This window comes from Amblyomma mixtum, chromosome 10 (assembly GCF_055824585.1).
Source record: "Amblyomma mixtum isolate Tamu chromosome 10, ASM5582458v1, whole genome shotgun sequence".
NCBI lineage: Eukaryota > Metazoa > Arthropoda > Arachnida > Ixodida > Ixodidae > Amblyomma > Amblyomma mixtum.
Genome location: NC_143021.1, coordinates 53,736,627 through 53,759,939, shown reverse-complemented (window position 1 = coordinate 53,759,939; position 23,313 = coordinate 53,736,627). Strand labels below are relative to the sequence as shown.

The 23,313-nt window shown below is 47.1% G+C and overlaps 1 protein-coding gene across 1 annotated transcript in view; it reads right to left on the bottom strand.

The window, feature by feature from the left end:
* The window catches only part of LOC149325814 (sodium-dependent proline transporter-like), a 185,791-nt gene that overhangs the window by 119,337 nt on the left and 43,141 nt on the right, over positions 1-23,313 (bottom strand). Inside the window, exons 6-7 of the mRNA XM_089563602.1 lie at positions 22,828-22,962; positions 10,874-10,980 (exon numbers count right to left, since the gene is read on the bottom strand). Coding sequence (XP_089419728.1) covers positions 10,874-10,980; positions 22,828-22,962 — 242 coding nt within the window. The remainder of the gene's footprint in view (positions 1-10,873; positions 10,981-22,827; positions 22,963-23,313) is intronic.

The following is a 23,313-nucleotide window of genomic DNA, read 5'->3' as shown; positions in this document are numbered from 1 at the left end:
TTTAATGTTTGTATATATACGCCATTCGCTCTTGAATAAAAACTAGTTGATAGTCAGCGCTTGTTTGTGTCACTCTATCGTCTCCTGACATGTTCTTGTTGCGCTGTGAACAAAAACATTTTGCGGCACAGTAGCAGTGCTGGTGGACACCGGCAACCCGGCGAACTGTTTTAAGTAGGAGGCTGGTTAACTAATATCTGATAATTATGTTTTATCTATTACAATTAACAACTGATTGCAATTACATTTTTAGCCTGTAGTTAGTAGTAGCCATACCAGTTTTTAGAATTTCTAAAACTGAATTCCCCTCCACACTGTGGCTCGATAAAATATGGCTGCCCGTGCAAAAACACATGTGCTTTTGAAAGCTTGGACCCGCCGCGGTGGCTCAGTGGTAAGGCGCTCGTCTACCGAGCCGGAGTACCCGGGTTCGAACCCGACCGCGGCGGCCGCGTTTCGATGGAGGCGAAACGCAAGAGGCGCCCGTGTGCTGTGCGATGTCAGTGCACGTTAAAGATCCCCAGGTGGTCGAAATTATTCCGGAGACCTCCACTGCGGCTCCTCTTTCTCTCTTTCTTCTTTCACTCCCACCTTCCTCCCTTCCCTTACGGCGCGGTTCAGGTGTCCGCCGAGATATGTGAGACAGTTACTGCGCCATTTCCTTTCCTCAAAAACCAATTTACCAATTTACCAATTTTGAAAGCTTGGAGCAAAACAACCCCTCTAGTGTACGTAACTAGTTGAAAAGCTTTAAATTTGCCAAGTCACAGCGCCAACACTAATCGCGTTTTCAAAATTCCGAAAGTTGATATGGCTATTAATAACAACCGCCAACAAATCTCTAATTGCATGCAGACTCCCAACTGTAATATATGAAAAGTTCATTGTTAACAATTAGTTCAATATCTTCCTACTTAAGACGAGCCACCTGTTTACTTGTGCCCGCCAACACTTTAATACTCCCATGAAAAGAATATTTTTTTCAAAAACCTATTGTTGAGAATTGCTGCGTCTATCCTAAAACACCTATATATGCAATGCAAAAAAGGGAAACAGGAACGAAAAAGTGGTTTATTTAGGACGTTTCGGCCAGGGCCCGGCCTTCGTCAGGTATTGCGCAAAACATCCGTGCTTACTCCTTAAATACCTGTACTGCGAAAAGCCACTAATATCTAATGACAATGTAAAAAAATGCACCTGACGTCGTAAGTGACTCACAGTGACGAGGCTTACAGATTTTCGGAGTTGACACGTGCTCCTCGCAAGCAAAAATAGTATACAAAATTAGTGCTGTTGCATGCAGAAAGCAATAATCAACACGCATTGCAGAGTTAAAGGCATGGCCCAGAAACACCTGGCCAGACACTTCGTCAACTTATAAACAATAACATTAAAAACAAAAGACTACATGGGACATAGGTGATACAGTACACACGTATTCGACGAAATGACACGTGTTGTGCTCAAGCCATGCACCTTCAAGATGAAAAGAGAGTAAAGGAGAAAAACAAGCTTATTCAAATCTACCAACCACGACTGCATGGATAGCGCAGAAGAGCAGACACAGAAAACGGCAATCATCAACACGCGTTGCGTTCGTCGTGTCACTATACAATTTAGTCGTGTGATGTTAGTCGCACCGGTCATCGAAAAAATTGCTTTGCGCTAAATGTATGGGCATCATAAGCGTTAAAGAGGTTCACGCTTACCTGAACAGAATTGTCGCAACCTTGAGAGAAAAGATAGTATTGCGAAAGCAATACTGCTTGCCCTTTCAAGCCTTTGCCGTGACGCGGCGGTACCATGAACCCCGTGTGACGTCATGCGTGACGTAACGCCGAAGAGCTGGGCGACTATCTCGCGCCGTCGGAGGAAGCGGCGGTGCCTTCACCGGCGCTAACCGGCGCCTAACCCCTGCGCTCTCCGCTAGGAGCGCACCAGGTGTTGTGACGTAACGCCGAAGAGCTGGGCGACCATCACGCGCCGTCGGAGGAAGCGGCGGTTCCTTCACCAGCGCCTAACTCCCGCGCTCTCCGCTAGGAGCGCAATTCCCTTTTTCAAAACATCGTTTAAATTCATCTTTTGTGATCCTTGACAGTGCCTCCGTCGTTTTTCTCTTCACCTCAGCAACATCAGCGAAAGGCTCTCCATTCATCTGTCTTTTCATTCTAGGAAACAAAGAAAGTAGCACGGGGCAAGGTCGGATGGTGAGTATCAGGGTTGAGGAACAGGGGTCATGCCATTTTTGGTCCATAATTGTCGTAGAGACAGGGATGTGTGAGCCGGGGCATTGCCATGATGGAAAAACCAGTCACCCGACTGCCACAAATCAGGCCGCTTCCACCGTACACTGTTGCCAAATCTTTTCAAAATATCCAAGTAGAAAGCCAGGTTAACTGTCTGACCCCGCGGAACAAATTCTGAATGGACGACTCCTCTCACGTCGAAAAACAAATCAGCATTGTTTTGAGGTTTGGCTTCACCTGAAGATCTTTCTTGAGGCGAAATGAATTTGAAGTTTTGTATTGGCATGAATGGTGCTTTGATTGAGGATTTGATTCAGGATTTGATTCAGGAACACTTGAGTTGTCCCCATAGCATCGTCTTTGTACGTCTTTCTTAATATTTTAAGAGTTTCCGCTCCACATTTCCGAGCAAAAATCAGAATGTCAGCGGCGCACGCTGTTCACGAAAATCAGCCATTGCAAAAACGACACTCACACAAAACAGTCGTCACTCCAAAACTCTGCCTAAACTAGTGTGACCTCCTTCAGCGACGGCACTCGGCTTACTGACTCTGGAATGTTCGTTCTATGCGCTCCCAGTGGCAAAACGCGGTACCACAGAGGCTTTGCCGACCAAAAAAATTAGTTCGGATTCTTTTGGATACCCCCTCGTACATATCTATAAACAGTTCCATCACATCCAAAAAAATCTGGCAGCAAGTTCGCAAACTGAATGGTAGCTCTCCCCTTTCACATTTCCCTTTCTTACAGCCCCTGGTGCTCAAACAAATATAAAGGAACAAGCAGACATCTTAGGTGAACATTTCTGAAATGTTTCCAGCTCTACACAGAACAAATTTTACAATACAAAAACACATCAGAGGAACAAAGACTCCGAAAAGCGCCTGCACAAATGAAGCATACAGTAGTTTAATCTCAATTCATGAAATAAACAGTTTTATCTGCTGGCAAACAGCCTTCGCCCGGCCCTGATCAAATTCATTACGAAATACTGGCACACCCTTCTCAGCCGCCTGTAGAAGCACTTTTGAGATTTTTCACAAAATATGGATGTCAGGAAAAATACCCCAAGCATGGGAAAAGGCCATTATTGTACCATTCCTCAAACCCAGAAAACCACCAACCTTCCTTAGCAGTTACGGGCCCATAGCCCTTACAAGCTGTCTCGCAAAATTGGTCGAAAGCGTTGTGAACATTAGGCTGATGTATGTTGTTAGAATCGTGAACTTCTCGACATCCACCAGTGTGGTTTCAAGAAATCTTGTTCAATAACATACCATCTCGTCCGCCTAGAACATACAGTTAGAGAAGCATTCATACATAAACAACACCGCTTCGCAGTATTTTTTGATATCGAGAAGGCTTATGATACCACCTGGAGGTTTGGCATACTCCGTGACCTAGCGGACCTAGGTATCCGTGGAAGGATGTTGAACTGCTTAAAAGAGTTTCTTTGTGACCGTTCATTTCACGTACACCTAGGTTCCACTCTTTCCAAAAACTTCGTTCAGGAGAATGGGGTACCGGAGGGGTGTATTTTAAGTACTACCCTGTTTCTCGCGAAAATGAATTACATAACCAAGATAGTTCCAAACTTGAAAACGTAGCAGCACGAAAAAACGAGGACAAAATAGACACAGGTACGACAGCACATATGCTGCTGTGTCGTACCTGTGCCTATTTTGTCCTCGTTTTCTCGTACTGCTACGTTTTCAAGATGGATCAATACCAACTGGCCGCAACTTTGGTGCTTTTGCATAGATCCAAAGTCCATTATGTGTTCTTTATATGTTGATGACCTTCAAATGGCATGCACATCCTTCAGCCTATCAACCTGGGAACGAAAGATGCAATTGACATTAAACAGACACGTACAAGCGCAAGAAAACACAGACAGAGAAGAGACTTGGACTACACGAGCGCTTAAAGCGCTCGTGTTGTCCAAGTCTCTTTTCTGTCCGTGTTTTTTTGCGCTTGTACATGTCTTCTATGAACCAACTAGCCCAAAGATCTGAGCTCCTGACATTAAACAGACTTTCGGTTTGGGCAGACAAAAATGGGTTTAATTTCTCCCCACAAAAAACAGTTTCTGTCCTTTTCTCGCTCAAAAGCCGTTCACAGACTGATACCACCTTGCACTTAAATGAAACTGTACTTCCAGTAAAATATGAACATAAATTTTCAGGCGTAACATTTCATAAGAAACTCTCGTTTCTGCCACCCATACGTATCCTAAAAAAGAAAGCCTACCAGTCCCTGAATATAGTCAAAGTACTGTCACGAAAACGGTGGGGGTTTGATAAAACATGCCCTTCACAAATCTACCGGTCTGTAGTTCGCTCTACCCTACACTATGGATGCGTTGTGTATGGCTCTGCGAGGCCATCATACATATCTGAGGCGACTGGACCCAGTGCATAACATTGGTTTACGTTTTTCAACTGGTGCATACAGGACATCCCCCATAAATAGTCTCTATGTCGAAACCAATAAGCCCTTCCTTACATACAGAAATATCTTCGCATGCGCATATGTCCTGAAGCTCCGTTCTTTATCGAGATACCTCTGTTATTCCATAGTTACAAAGTGCACCTCTAGAACACTGTTCAACAACAGACCCCTGTCAATCAGACCTCTACTCCGCTTCGAGGGTAGTTACCAAAGGTTAGGAATACTGGATACCCTTCCTGACGTCGCCTCAGGGACACAACCCACTGCCCCCATGGTATAGCTTGCCCACTGTATGTGACTTTACAACAGTACATTTACAACTTTAGAACAGCCCCCCGCGAACACACACTACAAGAATACTTGACATTGCGAGAAAAATATGACTACCACACAACATTTTACACTGACGGCTCAAAAACAGCCGATTATGTCGGAAGCGCGGTAGTGCAAGGAGACTGGAAAAAAATATGACTGCCAAACTGTACTTCCATTTTTACCGCCGAATGTTATGCTGTTTCTGCAGCTCTTGGTTGAATAATAAGTAACAGTATTGAACACAGCACCAACTACACAGATTCACTCAGGCTGGTTACAGCTTTACATCCCAGAAATGCAGCCGAACGATTAATAGGAAGCATAACACACAACTTAGAAAAAATCAGAACACAGCGGCATACAATAAATTCTGCTGGCTGCAGAGCCATACTGGAGTAGTTGCAAATGAAACAGCAAGCTTGTGTACCGCAGAAGATCACAGTCACGAATTAAAAAAATCAGTACAACCCATAGAGATTGCATCAAATGAATACATTCTAACTTAAAGGCTAAATGGCAGAGAACTTAGAATAATGAAATAAACAAGAAGCTGCATTATGTAAAACGTGTCCTCGGGGAATAGAAGACCTGTACGCAACATGGACGTTTTATGGAGGTAATTTATGTCATGTCCGCCTAGCACATACACACCTGACAACAACTTCCTAGTGACGCAAGAAGTGGACCCTGTGTGAAACATGTTGTAAGGGATCCGTAGTGTAGGCGGGGTCATCGGAACGCGGCTGGGGGCGCTCAAAGCGAAGCGTCTCCTTTTTCGGAACGCGGCCGCTCGCGAATGTGCCGGGAAGTACGAGTGTCCCCCCCGCCCCGCGGTACCGATTCGCGCACGTGCTGGCACGAATGTGTATTTGTGTTTTTTTATTTTTATTTTGTGGTGGAGAGGGTGATTTGCCCTACAGTAGTTGGAGGGCTGGCCATGCTGTCGATTAGCCAATCACATGAACAGTGTAGAATGATTGGGTGCTAAAAGATGTGGGCCGGCCCTTTAGGTCGTTAAAACCGGGCTCCGGCGCCAGAAACAGAGGTTCTGCGCTAAGGTGAGATGCTACGCATCTTGGGCTACGCCGAGTAGGGGCCACCCCTAGTGTTAGCCAGCTCCACTTCTTTGTTGTGTGTCCTTTTTGCTGCTTAATGTCTCTAGTGCCTCTACTTGTATATGCTGTAAATATTTGTTGATAAAACTTCAAGTATTCCTATTTTTATCCCTGCATCGTAACTCATCGTGAGACCTTCTCTGACGAGGCACCTCTGGTGCGAAGATCAAGCTTCAGTCTTCAAGTTAAACCAACCGTCTCTGGCGGGGCACCTGTGGTGCAAAGAAAGAGAACCTGTGAAATTTACTGGCGCAGTCGACAGGATCCTGCGGCCATCGGAAGACGGCGCAGGAAGAAGACTGAAGGCAGGGAGAAAGGCGACGACAAGGCAACAGGTCAGCGTTCGAGAACAGACCTGCGGAGAGACGGCGGCAAGGATGCAAGGACCACGGCAGTAGTCCAGCGACGCGGGTCTGCATCCGGTCAAGAAAAGCAGCGCGTCGAGAACTTGACGGTCACCGGCGGGTCACAGCAAGTGACGACAACGTGCACAGGACCAGCGGCGTGCGACAGCTCATCGCAGCGTCCGGTGAAAGTGGCGGTGGACTCCGACGCCAAGGAGCTGTCAGCACGGATCGACGCATCGAAACTGAGTTTCCTTCGTCACATTGTTCACGTCCCTGTTCATGTGTTCGAGCCAGTAGGACAGCTGAGGGGTACGGAAGGCGGTATGGAGAGTTATCCAAGCCGGCCCTCACTCGATGTGTGGTACCGAGTAGAATTGGCGAAGGCGCGCTTGGCTTATTTTCAGGCAGAGCTTGCAAAAGTGAATGGAGGAAAGGCGCCGCTATGCGAGGAAAAACCTGCGGATTTGCAGGTGTTAGAAGCAAGGCGCCAGCAGCTAGAGCTCGAGCTGGCTAAGCTCAAAGAGTCTAGGAGAGCTAGTCAACTAGCCAGGGAGAACTGCTCCGAGTCCCGAGTGGAGAGGCCGCCAATTCTGGAAGGCAAAGGCATATGCCTGTCAAGCACAGGTAAAGAAAACAGCCAGGCAGAAGTAAAAAGTGAGCCAGATTTCTGCGAAGCTGGAATCGTAGTTGAAGAAAGTATCGTGACGAAACGCAGCGTCGCGGTATTAGAGGCGGTGAACGCGCTCTCCGACGATCCAGCTGCACAGGTTATCTCTACCCCAAATGACACCAGGGACACGGACGCGAGTTCAGGAACGCTGGAATTGAGTCTGACAATTCCAAAAACACAGTCTCAAGCAAGCTGAGAAAAAGAGCATTTCGTTCAGCAGGAAACGATCAGTGAAGACAGGCGCCACATCGGCGAGCGAGTGAAAGAAGGAAATCTAGCGTTGCCGCAGTGGCACACCGTGTCGGGCATAGGGCATAAAGTGTCCCGTAGCGCTATTGATGCCATGAACCTTCAATCCGAGGCAAAGAACGATGGTTGGCCTGATGGGCCGACGGGACCGAGCGCCGCGCAGTTGTTGAACGCACCCGACGTGTGTCCCACCAGGTCCATCGAGGACCTGGTGGGATAATGGGGCCCTTACTTTTTCTTGTTTACATTAATGACATCTTTTCTACCCCTGCCGTTGACCTTGTGGGCTTTGCTGATGATATTACAGCACTGTTGTCGGGTAGCACAGAAGCCGAATTATTTTCGCGAGCAAATAAGTTTCTGGAATATCTTCACGAGTGGTCAAGAAATAATCACCTAAAAGTTAATTCTGAAAAAACGAAGGCCGTCTTATACCGAACAAGAAACAAAACTGTTCACAGCAATTTCACCCTATCATTAGGAGGCAAAACAATTGCAATCGTGAAAAACATAAAATGCTTAGGAGTTATCTTCTCAGAGTGTCTCACCTGGGACGAACAGGTCAATCATGTTCGGAAAAAACTGAATCGCTTCAACGGTCTTATTTGCCAACATAGGGACACACTTCCGTCTCGAGTAAAGGTCCTCATTTATCAAGCATTCTTTCTCCCATCACTGACTTACTGTCTCACAGTTTGGGGAACGACGACCCAGCACAACATATCCAAACTAATAACAGTACAAAAGCGGGCAATTAGACTCATAGCAAACGTATCGAGGTAGACCCACACACATCCATACTTCATTAAATTTGGCATTCTAAAGTTCACTTCTTTGTTTCCTTTCAGATTGCTATCAATGTACAAAACTGCTGTTTTTACTAACAATGAAACCACTCTCTCACTTCTAAAAATGTCTCGCTATTCAACCGTCTACGATACCCGCTCTCATTTTCCTTGGTCACTGCCTCTTTGTCGGACCAAATACGGTATGCAATCTTTATCTTTTATTCTGTCGAAATACCTAAACATTTTAGAAAATAACAACATATCGCTAAAATGCATCACGGTAAAGAGCCTAAAAACCATTTTGTATCTTTTTGTAGACGTTTAAATTACAACTTGTTCCGAACTGTAATTAAAGCTGTAACACGTGTGAATTCTGCTGTTGTACACCTGGTTGATGTGATGCTTTTGGTTTTTTGAGTATTTATGACGCTTTTTGTTGTGATTGTGATACTAATGTTTAAGTGCCACTGTAGATATTATATTCATGTTGATACTTTATTTATTGTTTTCGAGTGCCTCACCTCTAGCTGTCTTGTAAACTAAAAACTGAGGCAATACGTTGCCTCAGCAGTGTGGGCGCAGGGTGCCTCTCAAGCTGCATTCAAGCAGCTTTTTTCCCTGCGTCCTCTCTCTCCCAGTAATACTTGTACTTGTACCACTGTAATACTTGTAATACTGTAATACTGTAAGTAATACTTGTACCACTGAGAGCGAGAAATAAACTTCAACTTCAACTTCAACTTCAACAAGGAGATGCCCGGCGACTTGCCACAAGGCAAATTAGGGTCAAGCGACTGCGAGGGAGCTCATGCAGCCTCAGACTATGCCACGAAGCCGGCAAGCGCCGATCAAGCACGGAGCGGCAATTTCAAGGTTTGCCCGTGCCGTAAAGGTGCAAATGACCCCAAACGAAGTAGAGTAGCAGGAGGCAGGTGCGTATCTTTCACACTGAAAGTCGGCGCGTGGAACAGTACGTTCCGTGCTGCAGTACGCCAAATCCCGTGTGGCAAAAGCGGCCGCACTGACAAGATTAGACTGTACAGGGGCTATGCTCCTTACGCAGCACGCGTCTCCTATTGGCGCGCCGAAGACAGCGTGCCCACAAAGGCGTCGCGTGATCAGGGATTTGGGCCCATCGAGTACCACAACGTTTTCTATCCTGGAGGGCAGCAACTTTTTAGTTATCGCCCCATTGTGGCACCAGTCTAATGAGCGTAGCGGCCATTAGGCGTTAATTGTGTCGATCGAGACACGTGTTGGCTCGAACGCACACAGGGAAGCGCGGTGCGACTGAGGAGGCTCACGTGGCCTCCTACGGACCTAATATGAATGTCAAGGAACGCTCCGGTTGCGAGTGTCTGTGTGCATGTGTGCCCATTCGCGAGGACGAGTGTGGACTTGGAGATGGTGAACTGGGTGCAACCCACCAACTTGGACGCCGTGTTACGGCTCACGGCAGGCATGCCACTGTATGTATCTAAGTGTGCATTTTGCTTATGTTTTCTTGGTGCCCCTAAGCATTTTTCGTTACGTTGTGTTGGTTCCCGTGTGTATTTTGCTTTTAGTTGTTGGTGCCAGTGCTGGTGTAGCTGCGGCATGTCACCCACAGGGTGGTTTTGTGACCGGTACCGATCCCTTCTTTGTTATAATTCTAAAAGCGCCATTTGGGCCCTTTGTAGAATATTTGGAAGGGCGTGTAAGGGATCGGTAGTGTACGCGGGCTCATCGGAACGCGGATGGGGGCGCTCAAAGCGAAGCGTCTCCTTTCTCGGAACGCGGCCGCTCGCGAATGCGCCGGGAAGTACGGGTGTCCCCCCGCCCCGCGGTACCGATTCGCGCACGTGCTGGCACGAATATGTATTTGTTTTGTTTTTATTTTTATTTCGTGGTGGAGAGGGTGATTTACCCTACAGTAGTTGGAGGGCTGGCCATGCTGTCGATTAGCCAATCATATGAACAGTGTAGAATGATTGGGTGCTACCAGATGTGGGCCGGCCCTTTAGGTCGTTAAAACCGAGCTCCGGCGCCAGAAACAGAGGTTCTGCGCTAAGGTGAGATGCTATGCATCTTCGGCTATGCCGAGTAGGGGCCACCCCTAGTGTTAGCCAGTTCCACTTCTTTGTTGTTTGTCCTTTTTGCTGTTTTATGTCTCTAGTGCCTTTACTTGTGTATGCTGTAAATATTTGTTGATAAAACTTCAAGTATTGCTATTTTTATCCCTGCATCGTAACTCATCGTGAGACCGTCTCTGACGAGGCACCTCTGGTGCGAAGATCAAGCTTCAGTCTTCGAGTTAAATTCACGCAGGACATTACTGCTACACTCTCGTTGATAAACATCAATAATGAAAAAGAATACAATTCCCCTATTCTTTTCCAGGTTTCGGCAACTGCTGAATTCCTGTACGTGAGTATACAATATTACACAGAAAATGGAGGAGGTGAGAAGCCTGCTTGGCGGCGTGAAGTTTAGCAATGCTTAGTTATACCAACTAGGAGTACTGCACAGTTGCATGAAAACCAACTCATGTGCGTTTACCCAAAATATGTTGGACACAATGCGTGAACTTCTACCTAAAATTGTTTGAAAGTCATACGTATTGTTTGCCCGTACTCAGTTTGAGCATGAAATAAATAAAACCAGCATTGCACATTTCAGAAGACAAACCAGGCGCCTGCTGCGGCCCACCCACCAGTAGAGCGAGGGCGAGTCGAAGTCGCTGTACGAGGCCAAGGAGTGCAGCTGGCCCAGGCCGATGGCGAGACCCGTGAGCACGTGGAAGGAGGCGTCGGACCACGCCTGCGTTTCAGCCCACTGCTGAGCACAGCACTGTTCTGCTCTACTGCACTAAATGCGTTCCGCACAAAGCGAAGCGCAAATAGCCCTCTAAACTTAAGCGAGGCGTCGATGCCAAGATAGAGAGCATTAAAGCCGGGTTCCGTGCGATTACTCACGGTAGGGTAGTTCACTCCATATTCCTTTGCTGTTCGAGAGGCCATCGCAACTATTTCTATTGTAGTAGCGGCAGGTAGCAAGATGGCATGGTAGCAGGGTCTGTCATCAACTGCCTGCTTATTAGTCGATACAGCATATTTTCCACGGCCGTTTCATGGAACCTATTACCTGCATCAAATATATCGCCGGACTATCAAGGTGACACTGCACACCCCATTTCTCGTCTCCTAGCGCTGAGCTAAAAGGTGGCCAATGAAGGGAATATATTCGAAAACACAAAAGATTTAACGCCAACAGAAAACTTGTAGAGACACTGGGTGTCAAAGCGGAAGAATATGCTGCTATGGATTAAAATTCGAGAAGATGGCAAAAGCACGCGAGAGTCATGATTCTAATACCTATAGGAATCCTTTGAGGAAAGCCACCTGTGCGTCGCCGACAGAGATAGATGGCTTGCTGACGCACAACCTTCCTGCTCACGCACATACTTCCTGCTCAAGCTCGAATTTTAATCCCTAGCAGCATACTCTTTCACTTTGACAGTGAGAATGCCTCTTAAAGATTTAAAGCCCGTTTGCTCCTTTTGCTCCTTTGTTCCGAGTTCCGGTTGGTCACCTTGTTTTCCACTGTCGCTTGTTTTGTTCTACGAAGAGTACTGTTACATGTGCACCGTTTTTGCACGTTCTTGTTCGCCAGTTTAGTTTTTAGTTTTCTATTGTCACTTGTCTTGTTTTTTTTATGCACCAAACTCAGAAATTTAACCAACATTTGTGGTGTGTTTGCTTTTGACAGGTGCGCTGCTGCATCGTTGGGGACCTGGTGATGTGTCTATTGTTCTGAAGTGTTTTCCTGCCAGCCACCTCGCTCGCCCGTAATCTGTATGGTGATTGTCGATTATAGTTTTTGATGTTGAGTGCTTTCCTTGTGTTTGAATTCTGTGAAACGGCTGGGTGCTGTGCATAAATTGAAGGTGTGGTGCAATAAACCTGAGTGGATAGAAGGAGTGTACGATGGGGAGCTAGTTGGTAATCATGAACTAAGAACGAAAACCACACAAAGGACGATACACAGGGAAGAAGTAGACAGGACGAGCGCGGACTTGCAACTGTTTATTGAAACACATCTTCCTTCCATCACCGACCTTACGCATGCGCAACAAGCAAACTATCTTATCGAGTTCAGGAACTTGAGTTCCTTCTTGTACAGATGAACCGAAGCCTCGCTTACACACTTTTCGGGGCCATATCTATCAATCTGCCAGGCTTCGATGACCTCACGTGTTTTCTGATCTTTAGCCCTTCCGATTTGAGGTCATCATTATTGAAGTCCTGTTTTCACAAGGTTTCACTCAGCTTTTCCGCTCAAGTCGCACGCCTAAGTTCTGCTGGGTTTCCCTCGTCACTTCTGCAGGCCGCTTCCGGGTCTCTGTTGAAAACCCTCCTCCCAACTTCTAGTGCTCGAGAATCTGGCATTAGTGAGAGGCGGAAATTTGAAGTACTGCCCTATGTTCATAAGACCTCGCATGGCCTGAAGAGGGTGGCAAGAAAATTCGGTGTGGAAATCTTCTTTTCGGCGTCTTGTAAGCTGTCCCGTTTGAGCGCGCTAACTAACAATGAATCGAGAACAAAAGCAGGCTGTGGTGTAAACCACGAAATCAAGTTTGTGTCCTGTAGAATGGGAGTAGTGTATGAAATCCCGCTTAGTTGCGGCTCAGTTTACGTGGGACAAACGGGACGCTGCATTAATAAGCGCCTACAAGAGCATAAAACTTCGTTGGGCTTTCACAGCGGCATGCATTTGCCAAAACACTGTCTTTCTTGTGACAATAAATGCACGCCACTCTTTGAGCGTAGAAAGATAATCGGAAGGGCCAAAGACCAGAAAACACGTGAGGTCATTGAAGCCTGGCAGATTGATAGATATGGGCCCGAAAGTGTGTAAGCGAGGCTTCGGTTCATCTGTACAAGAAGGAACTGAAGTTCCTGAACTCGATAAGATAGAGTTTGCTTGTTGCGCATGCGTAAGGTCGGTGATGGAAGGAAGATGTGTTTCAATAAACAGTTGCTAGTCCGCGCTCGTCCTGCCTACTTCTTTCCTGTGTATCGTCCTTTGCGTGGTTTTCGATCTTATTTCTGAGTGGATAGCTGACGCCTGTGCTGTTCCTTCGTGTTCCTTCTTGTCCTCGTCGCAATCACGCCTTTTCTGTTTCAAACATGGCTACAATCCATACTTCTATTGCTACTATTTCTGCCACCATCCCTTTTAACCTCGTCGCCTATGTCTTACGTCTATAGCCAGCAGAAGAGTGCGCAGAGCAAATACACTCTGTCAATAACCCTGGCAATTTCCAGTCAGTTCCAGAAGGCACTTCATTGGTGTGAATGCCGAGCAGAAAATTATGTGGAAAACAATTTTCTGCTCTACATACAACGAAAACACCTTCTCTGGTTTATTCACTGTGAAAACACGAGCGTCTATATTCTTACGTCCTGCTGGCTTTCTCCACCGCCAATCGCGGCCACCCTTGAGCAGTAAACACCCTGGTGTCCTCGTATGCAGGTCAGGGCCGCGTTCCATTTTTGTCATCCCCTCCATTATCGGCCATGCCGGAAGAAAAGAAACTCCGGCATTTGATGCGGGGCGTCAAAGAGCAGCTTTTCGCAGGCCTCGTGCGCAGCCCACCATCGACCGTTGCTGCATTCCTTACAGAGGCAACAACGATGGAAAAGGTGCTGCAACAACGTTCTGCGACCTACGACCGGCCCGTGCATGCTGCTGCTGTCACCGCATCGTTTGCTACCTCCGGGATCCACCCTGACGATCTTCGTGAACTGATTCGCACCATCGTGCGTGAAGAGGTCCTGAAATTTTGCAGCCCTTCGCAGCCAGCGCTAGGTTCGATTTCTGCTCTTGTTCGCGAGGAGGTGCAACAGGCGTTCAGGGCTCCTGCTGTCGAAACACCTCCTCTACCAGGAGACTGCCACCGCCCCACCTATGCTGAAATTGCGAGGCGCCCGGCTGCGGTTTCGCCGCCACCATTTCCGGTAACGCCTCCTGAGCCGCGGTCCTCAGTTCCACCAGTGCAGTATTTCGACGATCGCCGAGCGCCCTTGAGGAAGGCCGGTGTCTGGCGCACAGCTGATAACCGGCCACTCTGCTTTCACTGCGGAGAATCAGGTCATCTCTACCGTAACTGCTCTTATCGGCGCCTCGGTCTGCAGGGCTTTCGAGCCGATTCGCCCAGACTCCGGTTTGGCCATCGGCCCCCTGCCATTGAAGACTTCCTAGCGGAACAGCGAATTTCAGCCTGCACGCCGCATCACCCGCGCTCATCGTATCCGAGGCGCTCTTCCCCGAACCCCCAAAGCCCCTCGCGAGCAGCACAGGGTCGCTCGCCCAGCCCACGCCGGGAAAACTGAGACCAGCGACCTTCGGGGGCGAGGTCGCTGGGAGTCGCTGCGCTGAAGACCTCCCGTCGCCGCGGCTACGTTCCGACCGTGAACAGATGGCACCGTCATCCGACCTAGACAGCCCCGTTTCTTTGGACATACGTGTTCTTCTCGACGGTCACAGAGTCAGTGCATTAGTGGACACCGGGGCCGACTATTCAATTATGAGTGATAAATTGGCGACTCGTCTGAAAAAAGTGCTCACTCCATGTTCTGTGGTGCATCTTCGTACAGCCGGTGGTCATCTCGTTACCCCAAAGGGCATTTGCACGGCTCGCGTTCAGATTCACGGATCTACGTTCGTCATCAGTTGTGTAGTTCTGTGCAATTGCTCCCGCGATCTCATTATCGGCATTGACTTTCTGCGGGAGTATGGTGCTGTTATCGACCTCCGGCAACGAATCACCTTTTCGACCACTCAAGCCACCCACCTCGCCGACTCTTGCCACCGCAGTGCCGCCTTTCGTGTTTTTGCTGGCAGTGTCACGTTGCCGCCACGGAGCAGTGTTTTGGTTGAAGTCACCTGCAACGACTTGCATGACGCAGAAACAGTCGCCGAGGCTAACCGTTCACTCCTGCTTACTCAAGGCATCTGTGCCGCTCGCAGTCTACTGACGCTTCGTGGTGGCCGGTCTGCGGTCCTGGTCACTAACTTTTGTAATGAATACCGACACCTTTTTCAAGGAACCGCTATTGCTTCTGCCGAACCTGTTATCGATACTCCTGTTTGTTTTGCGTCCGCGGCAGCCGGCACTGACGAGCCCTCCCTTGAAAACGTCGACATAAACTGCCACCTGCCTCGGGAACAACGACTGGCTTTGGAGCAGCTGCTGAAGGAATACAAGCCGTGCTTCGCTTCTTGCTCGAAGGTTCCTCAAACACCCATCACGCAGCACCGCATCATCACCTATGACAACGCTCGCCCTATACGACAGCAGCCTTACCGTGTTTCTGCTAAAGAACGGGCAGTTATTCAAACCCAGGTTCAGGAAATGCTTGATGATGGCGTTGTTCAACCTTCCCAAAGCCCGTGGTCTTCGCCTGTCGTCCTCGTTAGGAAGAAGGACGGCACTCTCCGGTTTTGTGTCGACTATCGCAAACTGAACAGTGTTACCAAAAACGACGTCTACCCGTTGCCGCGCATTGACGATTCGCTGGATAGATTACGGCGCGCTAAGTACTTCTCATCTATTGACTTGAAGAGCGGCTATTGGCAAATTGAAGTAGATGAACGGGACCGCGAAAAAACCGCTTTTGTGACTCCAGATGGCCTCTATGAATTCAAAGTGCTTCCTTTCGGTTTGTGCTCCGCCCCGGCTACGTTTCAAAGGATGATGGACACCGTCCTTACAGGCCTCAAGTGGCAAAGCTGTCTTGTATACTTGGACGACGTCGTCGTTTTTTCGAAAACGTTTGATCAACATCTCCAGCGCCTGCGGGCTGTCCTCGACGCTCTCCGCTCGGCTGACCTTACCCTGAAGCCCCAGAAGTGTCATTTCGGTTACGAAGAGCTCAAATTTCTGGGCCACGTTGTGAGCGTTGAGGGAGTGCGGCCGGACCCCGAAAAGACTGCCGCCGTCGCGCGGTTTCCCGTTTCAACCGACAAGAAAACTGTCCAGCGCTTCCTGGGTCTCTGTGCGTACTATCGGCGCTTTATTGCGGACTTTTCCACGATTGCCGAGCCGTTGAAGCGCCTCACCAGGAATACCACCTCCTTTGTCTGGACCTCTGAGCAACAGACCGCTTTTTCTACGCTCCGCCAGCGGCTTCAAACACCACCGTTCTTGCGCACTTCGACGAAGATGCCGATACCGAGGTCCACACCGACGCCAGTAACATCGGTCTTGGCGCTGTCCTTGTTCAATACCAAGAGGGCCTTGAGAGGGTTATCGCCTATGCTAGCCGTACTCTCTCCCGCGCCGAGAGCAATTACTCCACGTCTGAAAAAGAGTGTCTTGCGGTCGTGTGGGCCACCATGAAGTTTCGCCCTTATCTATACGGCCGCCCATTCAAAGTCGTAACCGATCACCACTGCCTATACTGGCTGGCAAATTTGCGAGACCCATCTGGACGCCTGGCACGCTGGAGCTTGCGGCTCCAGGAATTTGACATCACTATTGTGTACAAGTCCGGCCGCAGACACGAAGACGCCGACACACTGTCGCGTGCACCAGTTGATACTGGCGACTCAGCGCGCGATGACGACAGCGGCTTCCTTGGTACGCTCACCGCCTCCGACCTACTGACCCGGCAGAGGGCGGACTCGGAACTTCGCCCTCTCATTGACGCCCTTGAAGGTAGCGATACGGCTACACCTCGCCACTTCTCTCGACGTCTTGGCTCCTTCTGTTTGCGGCAAGGCCTCTTGTTGTCGGATATGTTGTCCATGTACGTAGATGTCCAGCACAAAACTTGGGATGAGGTCCTGCCGTATGTCACCTTCGCCTATAACACCGCCCTGCAGGAAACTACGCGCTTTACACCGTTCCGCCTTGTGTACGGACGTGAAGTTCAGAGCATGCTTGATGCCATGCTCCCGTGCCCAGAGGATGACCAACTCGACCCAGACGCTCAACAATTTGCCCAACGTGCTGAAGAAGCCCGTCAGCTGGCCCGCGTGCACATCGGGCAACAGCAGAGCACCGATGCGCGCCGTTACAACCTTCGCCACCGACAGGTTGACTACAAACCCGGTGACCAAGTCTGGGTATGGACTCCTGTCCGTCGCCAAGGCTTGTGCGAGAAACTGCTCTGCCGCTATTTTGGCCCTTACAGAGTGATCCGGCGTGTGAGTGACGTAAACTATGAAGTGTTTCCGGACGGTGTTGCGCAACCCCGACGCCGACAGCCCAGCTCTGACATTGTGCACGTTGTACGGCTTAAACCGTACTATACTCGGTGACGCAGACGTGTTGATGTCTTGAAATGCTTCAGTTGCGGAACTTTGCTCGTGTTTTGTTTATTTTTTATTACGTCGACAGCGCTATTTTTTTTCCATAAGGGGGGAATAATGCCACCTAGCATTGCCAGGTGGCGCATAGCTGCTGACGACGAAGAAGTAGGGCTCGCGCCGTGTGGAGTCTGTCGCCGTGGCCTTGTCTGTCTTCGCACTTGTTATTAAAGCCCCCGTCGTCAACAAGTACGTTACAATATGTACTCCGTTTTTGGGGCTGCGAATTACGCGTCACGGCCTGCTTTGTTCTCTCATTTAATAATAATAATAATAATAATAATAATAGTAATAATAATAGTAATAATAATAATAATATAGTTTATTTTTCCTCTTTTAGAAAGGAAAGGAGCAGCCACGACAAAGCTGCTTCAGAGAGCGGCTTGACGGGGCGGCTGCCCCCTTTCTGACGGCATTTGGCAGCGCAGGATAAATGAACTGATTGTATTTTTTCATCGATAAATCAAAATTGAAAGAAATTTGAGTTAAAAAGCACAAAAAAATCAAAGTACATCATGTACATAGCACTAAATGAGGACATGGACAAACTGTTCACAAAAACATTTGACGGAATTGTTTCAGGGAAACAACTGTAAAATCTTTCCGACTATTGCGTGAGTGCTGATTGAGTAAAACAGGAAGCCTGTAACGAAGCATCTGCTTGCCATAGTTTGTGCGACAGCCAGTGATATGTCAACGTTCTGGATTTCGGATGTTATGTGTATTGATGTTTTGTTGAAGCACCGGTAATAATGTAAGCGTGTCGTCCTTCTTGGTGATGCCTAGTCTATAAAGTAGGGAAAGTCTGTAGTTATACAAAGATGTCATTTTAACAATTTTTAGTTGCTCAAATAATTGCCCTGTGTGTGCGGTGAAAGGAGCTTTAGAAATTAGTCTGATTGCTCTTTTTTTGTAGCACTAATAACTTGGTGATATTTTCTCCAGTTGTGGTTGCCCACACTAGTGAGCAATAGTTTAAAATAGATGAAAAAAGTGCATTGTATAGGAGAATATTAATCGAGAGAGGAAATACTGAAAGATGTCGACGTATAGAACCTATAGTGCGTGAGAGCTTTGTGGCTAAGTATTCTACATGGGCATCCCATGACATATTGTCTGAAAAATAGACGCCTAACGTTTTGACAGATTTGCTAACTTCTATTTGACTGTCGTTGAGTATGAGTGGGGATAACTCGAATAATCTGTTCTTAGGTGGAATAGTACAGCTTTTGTTTTATTTACATTAAGTTTTAAACTGTTCTTAGATGCCCATTGGTCAATTTTGCCTAAGGTCGTGTTAGCACGGCTCGATAGATCAATACCTGAATGACCAGAGAAAAACAGACTGGTATCGTCGGCGTAAATAATGTATTTTGCAGATGGATCTATGCTGACAATATCATTAATGTAAAGAATAAAAAGAAGGGGGCCTAAAAGACTTCCTTGTGGAACTCCTGAGATGACGGGCTGCACTGCAGAGGAAAAACCATTTATTTCGACATACTGTGTTCTACTGGATAAATAAGAAGATATAAGGGAGTAGGCTGTACCACGTATACCATAGCGGTCTAGTTTATTGAGTAACGTTTCGTGATTAATGCTGTCGAAAGCTTTCGAGAAATCTAAAAAGACTCCTAGCACGAGTTTCTTTTCTTCAAAATTCTCTAAAATATACTCTTTTTGCGTGAGAAGGGCAAGCTCAGTTGATCTGTTTTTCCTGAAACTAAACTGAGCGGGGTTTAAAATATTGTGACGGTCGATGAAGGATGTAAGACGCGTGAGAATTAATTTTTCGAAACCCTTTGAGAAGGTAGGCAAGATAGAGATTGGGCGATAGTTAGCAAGGTCGTTTTTATCGCCTTCTTTAAACAATACTATCACCTTCGCAGACTGCATGATGCGTGGAAATACCCCTTCTGAGATGCATGTATTAAAAATATGTGTCAAACAGCTTGATATACCATCAATAACAAATTTAACTGCCTTTATCTGAATGCCTGTACTATCTACCGATTTGAAATCAAACCCAGGATTCTTTTCTATTCGCTCTCCTAATGTTATTCCCGGTTCTGCATCCTCTGGTAGTTTCCTTTCCCTACCTAACAACGCATTGTTGTTACAGTTGCAAGCATACTGACCTATTGCTCTTGTTTCTTCGAAACCGTAACGTCGTTAAGCCTTTTTTTCCTCCATGGAGATGCGCTGGCGACGTAGCGCTGCTTGTTTTCTTTAAAGAATGCTAAAATTATCATCGACTGTCACAAAGAGCTCTAGACTACATTCAAGTCGCAGTTAATGTTTCCTTCATTCATTTGCAGATGATTTTGTAGAGGGGTTGCTATAGATTGCCAGACCGAAGCAACTATAAGAATTTGAAAGTATGTCACTTTACCTCTTAGGGTGAAATAAACGGTGGAGATGGAAAATTCGATAATACATGCGATAATCCTACGACAAAGCCAATGTGGAACTTTCACTGTAAGGTGTGGTCCATTTTATCCTGAGTGCTATTCTCAGTAAAGTTAGTTATTCGGCTATTTGGTATTGTAGGTTTGTATTATATAGCGAAAAAAATGTTTAAATCACGGTTTTTTGGATAGATGTGTGATACTTTTCGTTTTTTTCTTCTTGTACGGTGTGCGCGTGCTCTGGTCTGAGGGTGTATAATCTGTGTGTGCGTCGTTAAATAAGCAGCTGTCCGTCAGCGCTGTGTTCGTTCTTCTTTCCGTTTTTCTTCCTTTAATTGGCCATATACCGTTGCGCTGAAAAACTATGAATCGAAATTCATTCTCAGCGAATTGGAATTTGTTACTTTCGCTGCCACTTTAACACACAAGTTAAGTACAGAAACAGACAGTTCTTACTATGTGGCTAGCAGTGTTCATCTTATTCAAGCCAAATGCAGCATAGAACATCGGCAGGGACAGAACTTGTAAGCATGGCTCTAGGTTTTTTAAATTATTTCTATTGTTTCATAGCCATGCTCGAACAGTGGATGACGTGGTTTGAACTGCAATAGTATGCTACCCCTAGCTCGCTGCTTTTTCCGGAACTTCAAAATAAGAGTTGATGAACGGAACACGTGAATAGTTTTAAGGCGACATGTCAATGCCGGCTTAGAACTAAAATGCCAGTGCAGCTGTGAAAGCAAGAGCGTGTTTGCGGCTTCACCTTCAGGAGAGGCCGGCCACGATTAAACCAGTAATAGACATTTCAATCTTCTGTCTTATAATATTTTCACATAATTGATCAGCCCGTGACACAACCGCACTTTCCTTGTCTGTCAGAAGCGAAATGGCGGTGACAGCCGAAGCTTAAACAACTCTCGCACAAACTTCCATCGCAGCTTCAAAGCTATATACTATGATTCAAGCCTATGAATGTTGAGTTTATAAATCACCCCTTCGTGTTTGGGTTTTTTTTTCTAAATTAGGGAGGTAAAATCATATGCTATTTATAATATTTCGGCAAAGTGGTTCGTTGGGCTAGTTGGTTGTGCATTCATAAAAACCAGCTCTTGAAGCACACGGACCCGAAAGGGCGACACAGACATACTGCGCTGAACTCACGACTGAATTTTATTCATGAAGTGATGGTAGTGTATACGGTCCACATAAAACAGTCGATAATCTGTCCCCTCACATGTGGATTCGCACCCTTCACATCCCCCATACAAACATGTCCTTTCCTTCGCGGAGGAATACATGTGTGTGTCTCCGCTTCTCTCCCTGTCCTTAGTCGCTGGTTTTTATAAAATTGATCTTATATTCGGGTAAATATAGGGTGTTTAATGGCTTTAATTTAAAGAAGTTGATTGGCTGGGGTCCTTTCGGGCTACATTGGGGAATATTTCAAAAAACGAGCAAGAAATAACAGCTTGCCCCAACAAACTGCTCACCAAGAAAGATATTGATTTTCACGTTTTATAATAATTTCCTCGATTCCACTACCACGCCCCTGTGCGGCAATGCAGTGTTTGAGCTAGACCTGCCTACCTTTGTACACTTCGAAAACATTCAACGTCAAAGCACCGGTTTGAAACTTTCAAGAGCCTTGGAGCAGGAGATCGTTAGCGTGACCAGTGCCTTTTGAAGGAATGCCGTCTCGTGAGTTCTGGCCTCTCGCTTCTGAGGCTCAGTTCTCCGACCTAATGCCACATCCACACGACAAAAGACAGTAAATGCGTATCAAACATGAGGCATCCCTTAAGATGTTAATGCCATCATTTTAGGAGTCACAGTTACATGTTCTAAAGATGAAAATCCCGATTATGATAGCGCCTGCAAGCCAGTCATACACTTTGCTTTATTACAAACAGTGCTCGAGCACAACATGTTGACAATGTTGTCCACGTGTAACATAAAAGTTACCTTGCAGGAAATGCCAGTCGGCGTGTCCCTGACACGCTGAGTGTAAGCATACGGGGCGGTGAAAACGGTGCGATTCACAAGGAGTTTTTATTACAGCGGCTTCATCTGACTGAAAGTTATGAATTAATCAGGGCTGTCATCAACAAACCGCTGGCTGCTGGCTTCCGTCCTGAAAATTCTACTTGGAATGGCGCTTGATTCTAAGTTGCATGCCGTCCTCCATGAAGATTGGGGACAGAAACGCGCATTTCCCGGGAAATTGAGCTGTGGCGCACTCAGTAGGTTGCAAATGGCAGTAAGGCTAAAGTTATTTATTTATGGGTTTAAAACCACAAGAATGATATTAAGAGTTCATGCAGTAAGCTGTTATTGGCATCAAAATTTTTCTGTGTGGCCCGGTTGTAGCCGGCGCCGTGAATGGAAGCGTTTAACGCTTCTTTTAAAATCCGCAGAAGTCAAATTTAAACAAGGCTATGTTGCAACTGCAAATAATCGCCAATTCCGCACTGCGCTTTGATCTTCGTGCACTGCAAAGTACATTTCTCTGCCACCAAAATTTCCGGGTAGTTCTCGTGCTTTCCTCGATTTTAAGACATTTGCTTGATGTGCAACAATCGGCTAAAATCAAGTTGTGTCTGAAAACTGAAGCCCCTAATTTTATTAGCATTGATCACGAGTTCGGCTGCTTCCATTTATTGAACCTCACAGGCCCCAAAGGGCATTGTGTAAGGGGGTTTACAATATCAAAAACTATTTCAGTAACAAGAGGCAAACACTGGGCATATCAGTTTCAAAACAGAACATAATTCACAAGAACTAACAGAAAACTACATGGTACCTACACAGGTAAATCAAAAGGAATCTTTTTTCCGCAAAATGTGATACTTAAAAATAAGAGGCGAGCAAGGGCCGGTGACCACACCTTGATGTCCAAGAGGCAGCTCCAGCGTGGCCTGAAGAACTCCCACACAGAGCTTTTGGCGCCGGGCAGGTACAAGGCGCTCGTGGCCACCACCACGAGCAGGAGCACCGGCAGCAATCCCATTACAGCAGAGATCTGCGCCCACGAATAGAGCAGAGGCGGATATGAGGAGAGGTTACTGGGCCGTAGGGGGGCATGAGAGGACCGGCTGCATTAGCAGTGGCAGCAGTAGGAAGGCACAGTTCCAAAGTTCATTACATGCCACCGACGTCGACTAACATATGCGGCTGCAAAGAGGTACCATTACGTGTCTGAGGCTGTTATCTCCGTCGGCGTCCGCATAATGCACCGGCTGCACTTTGCCGATGAGGGGCACTTACGGTGGCACCTCCTATTTCTCCCGCGGAAACCCTATTGGGGGCGCTTTTACCAAGAGTAATAGTCGACACTAAGATGACGATGGCTAACGAAGGATCACTTTAAATC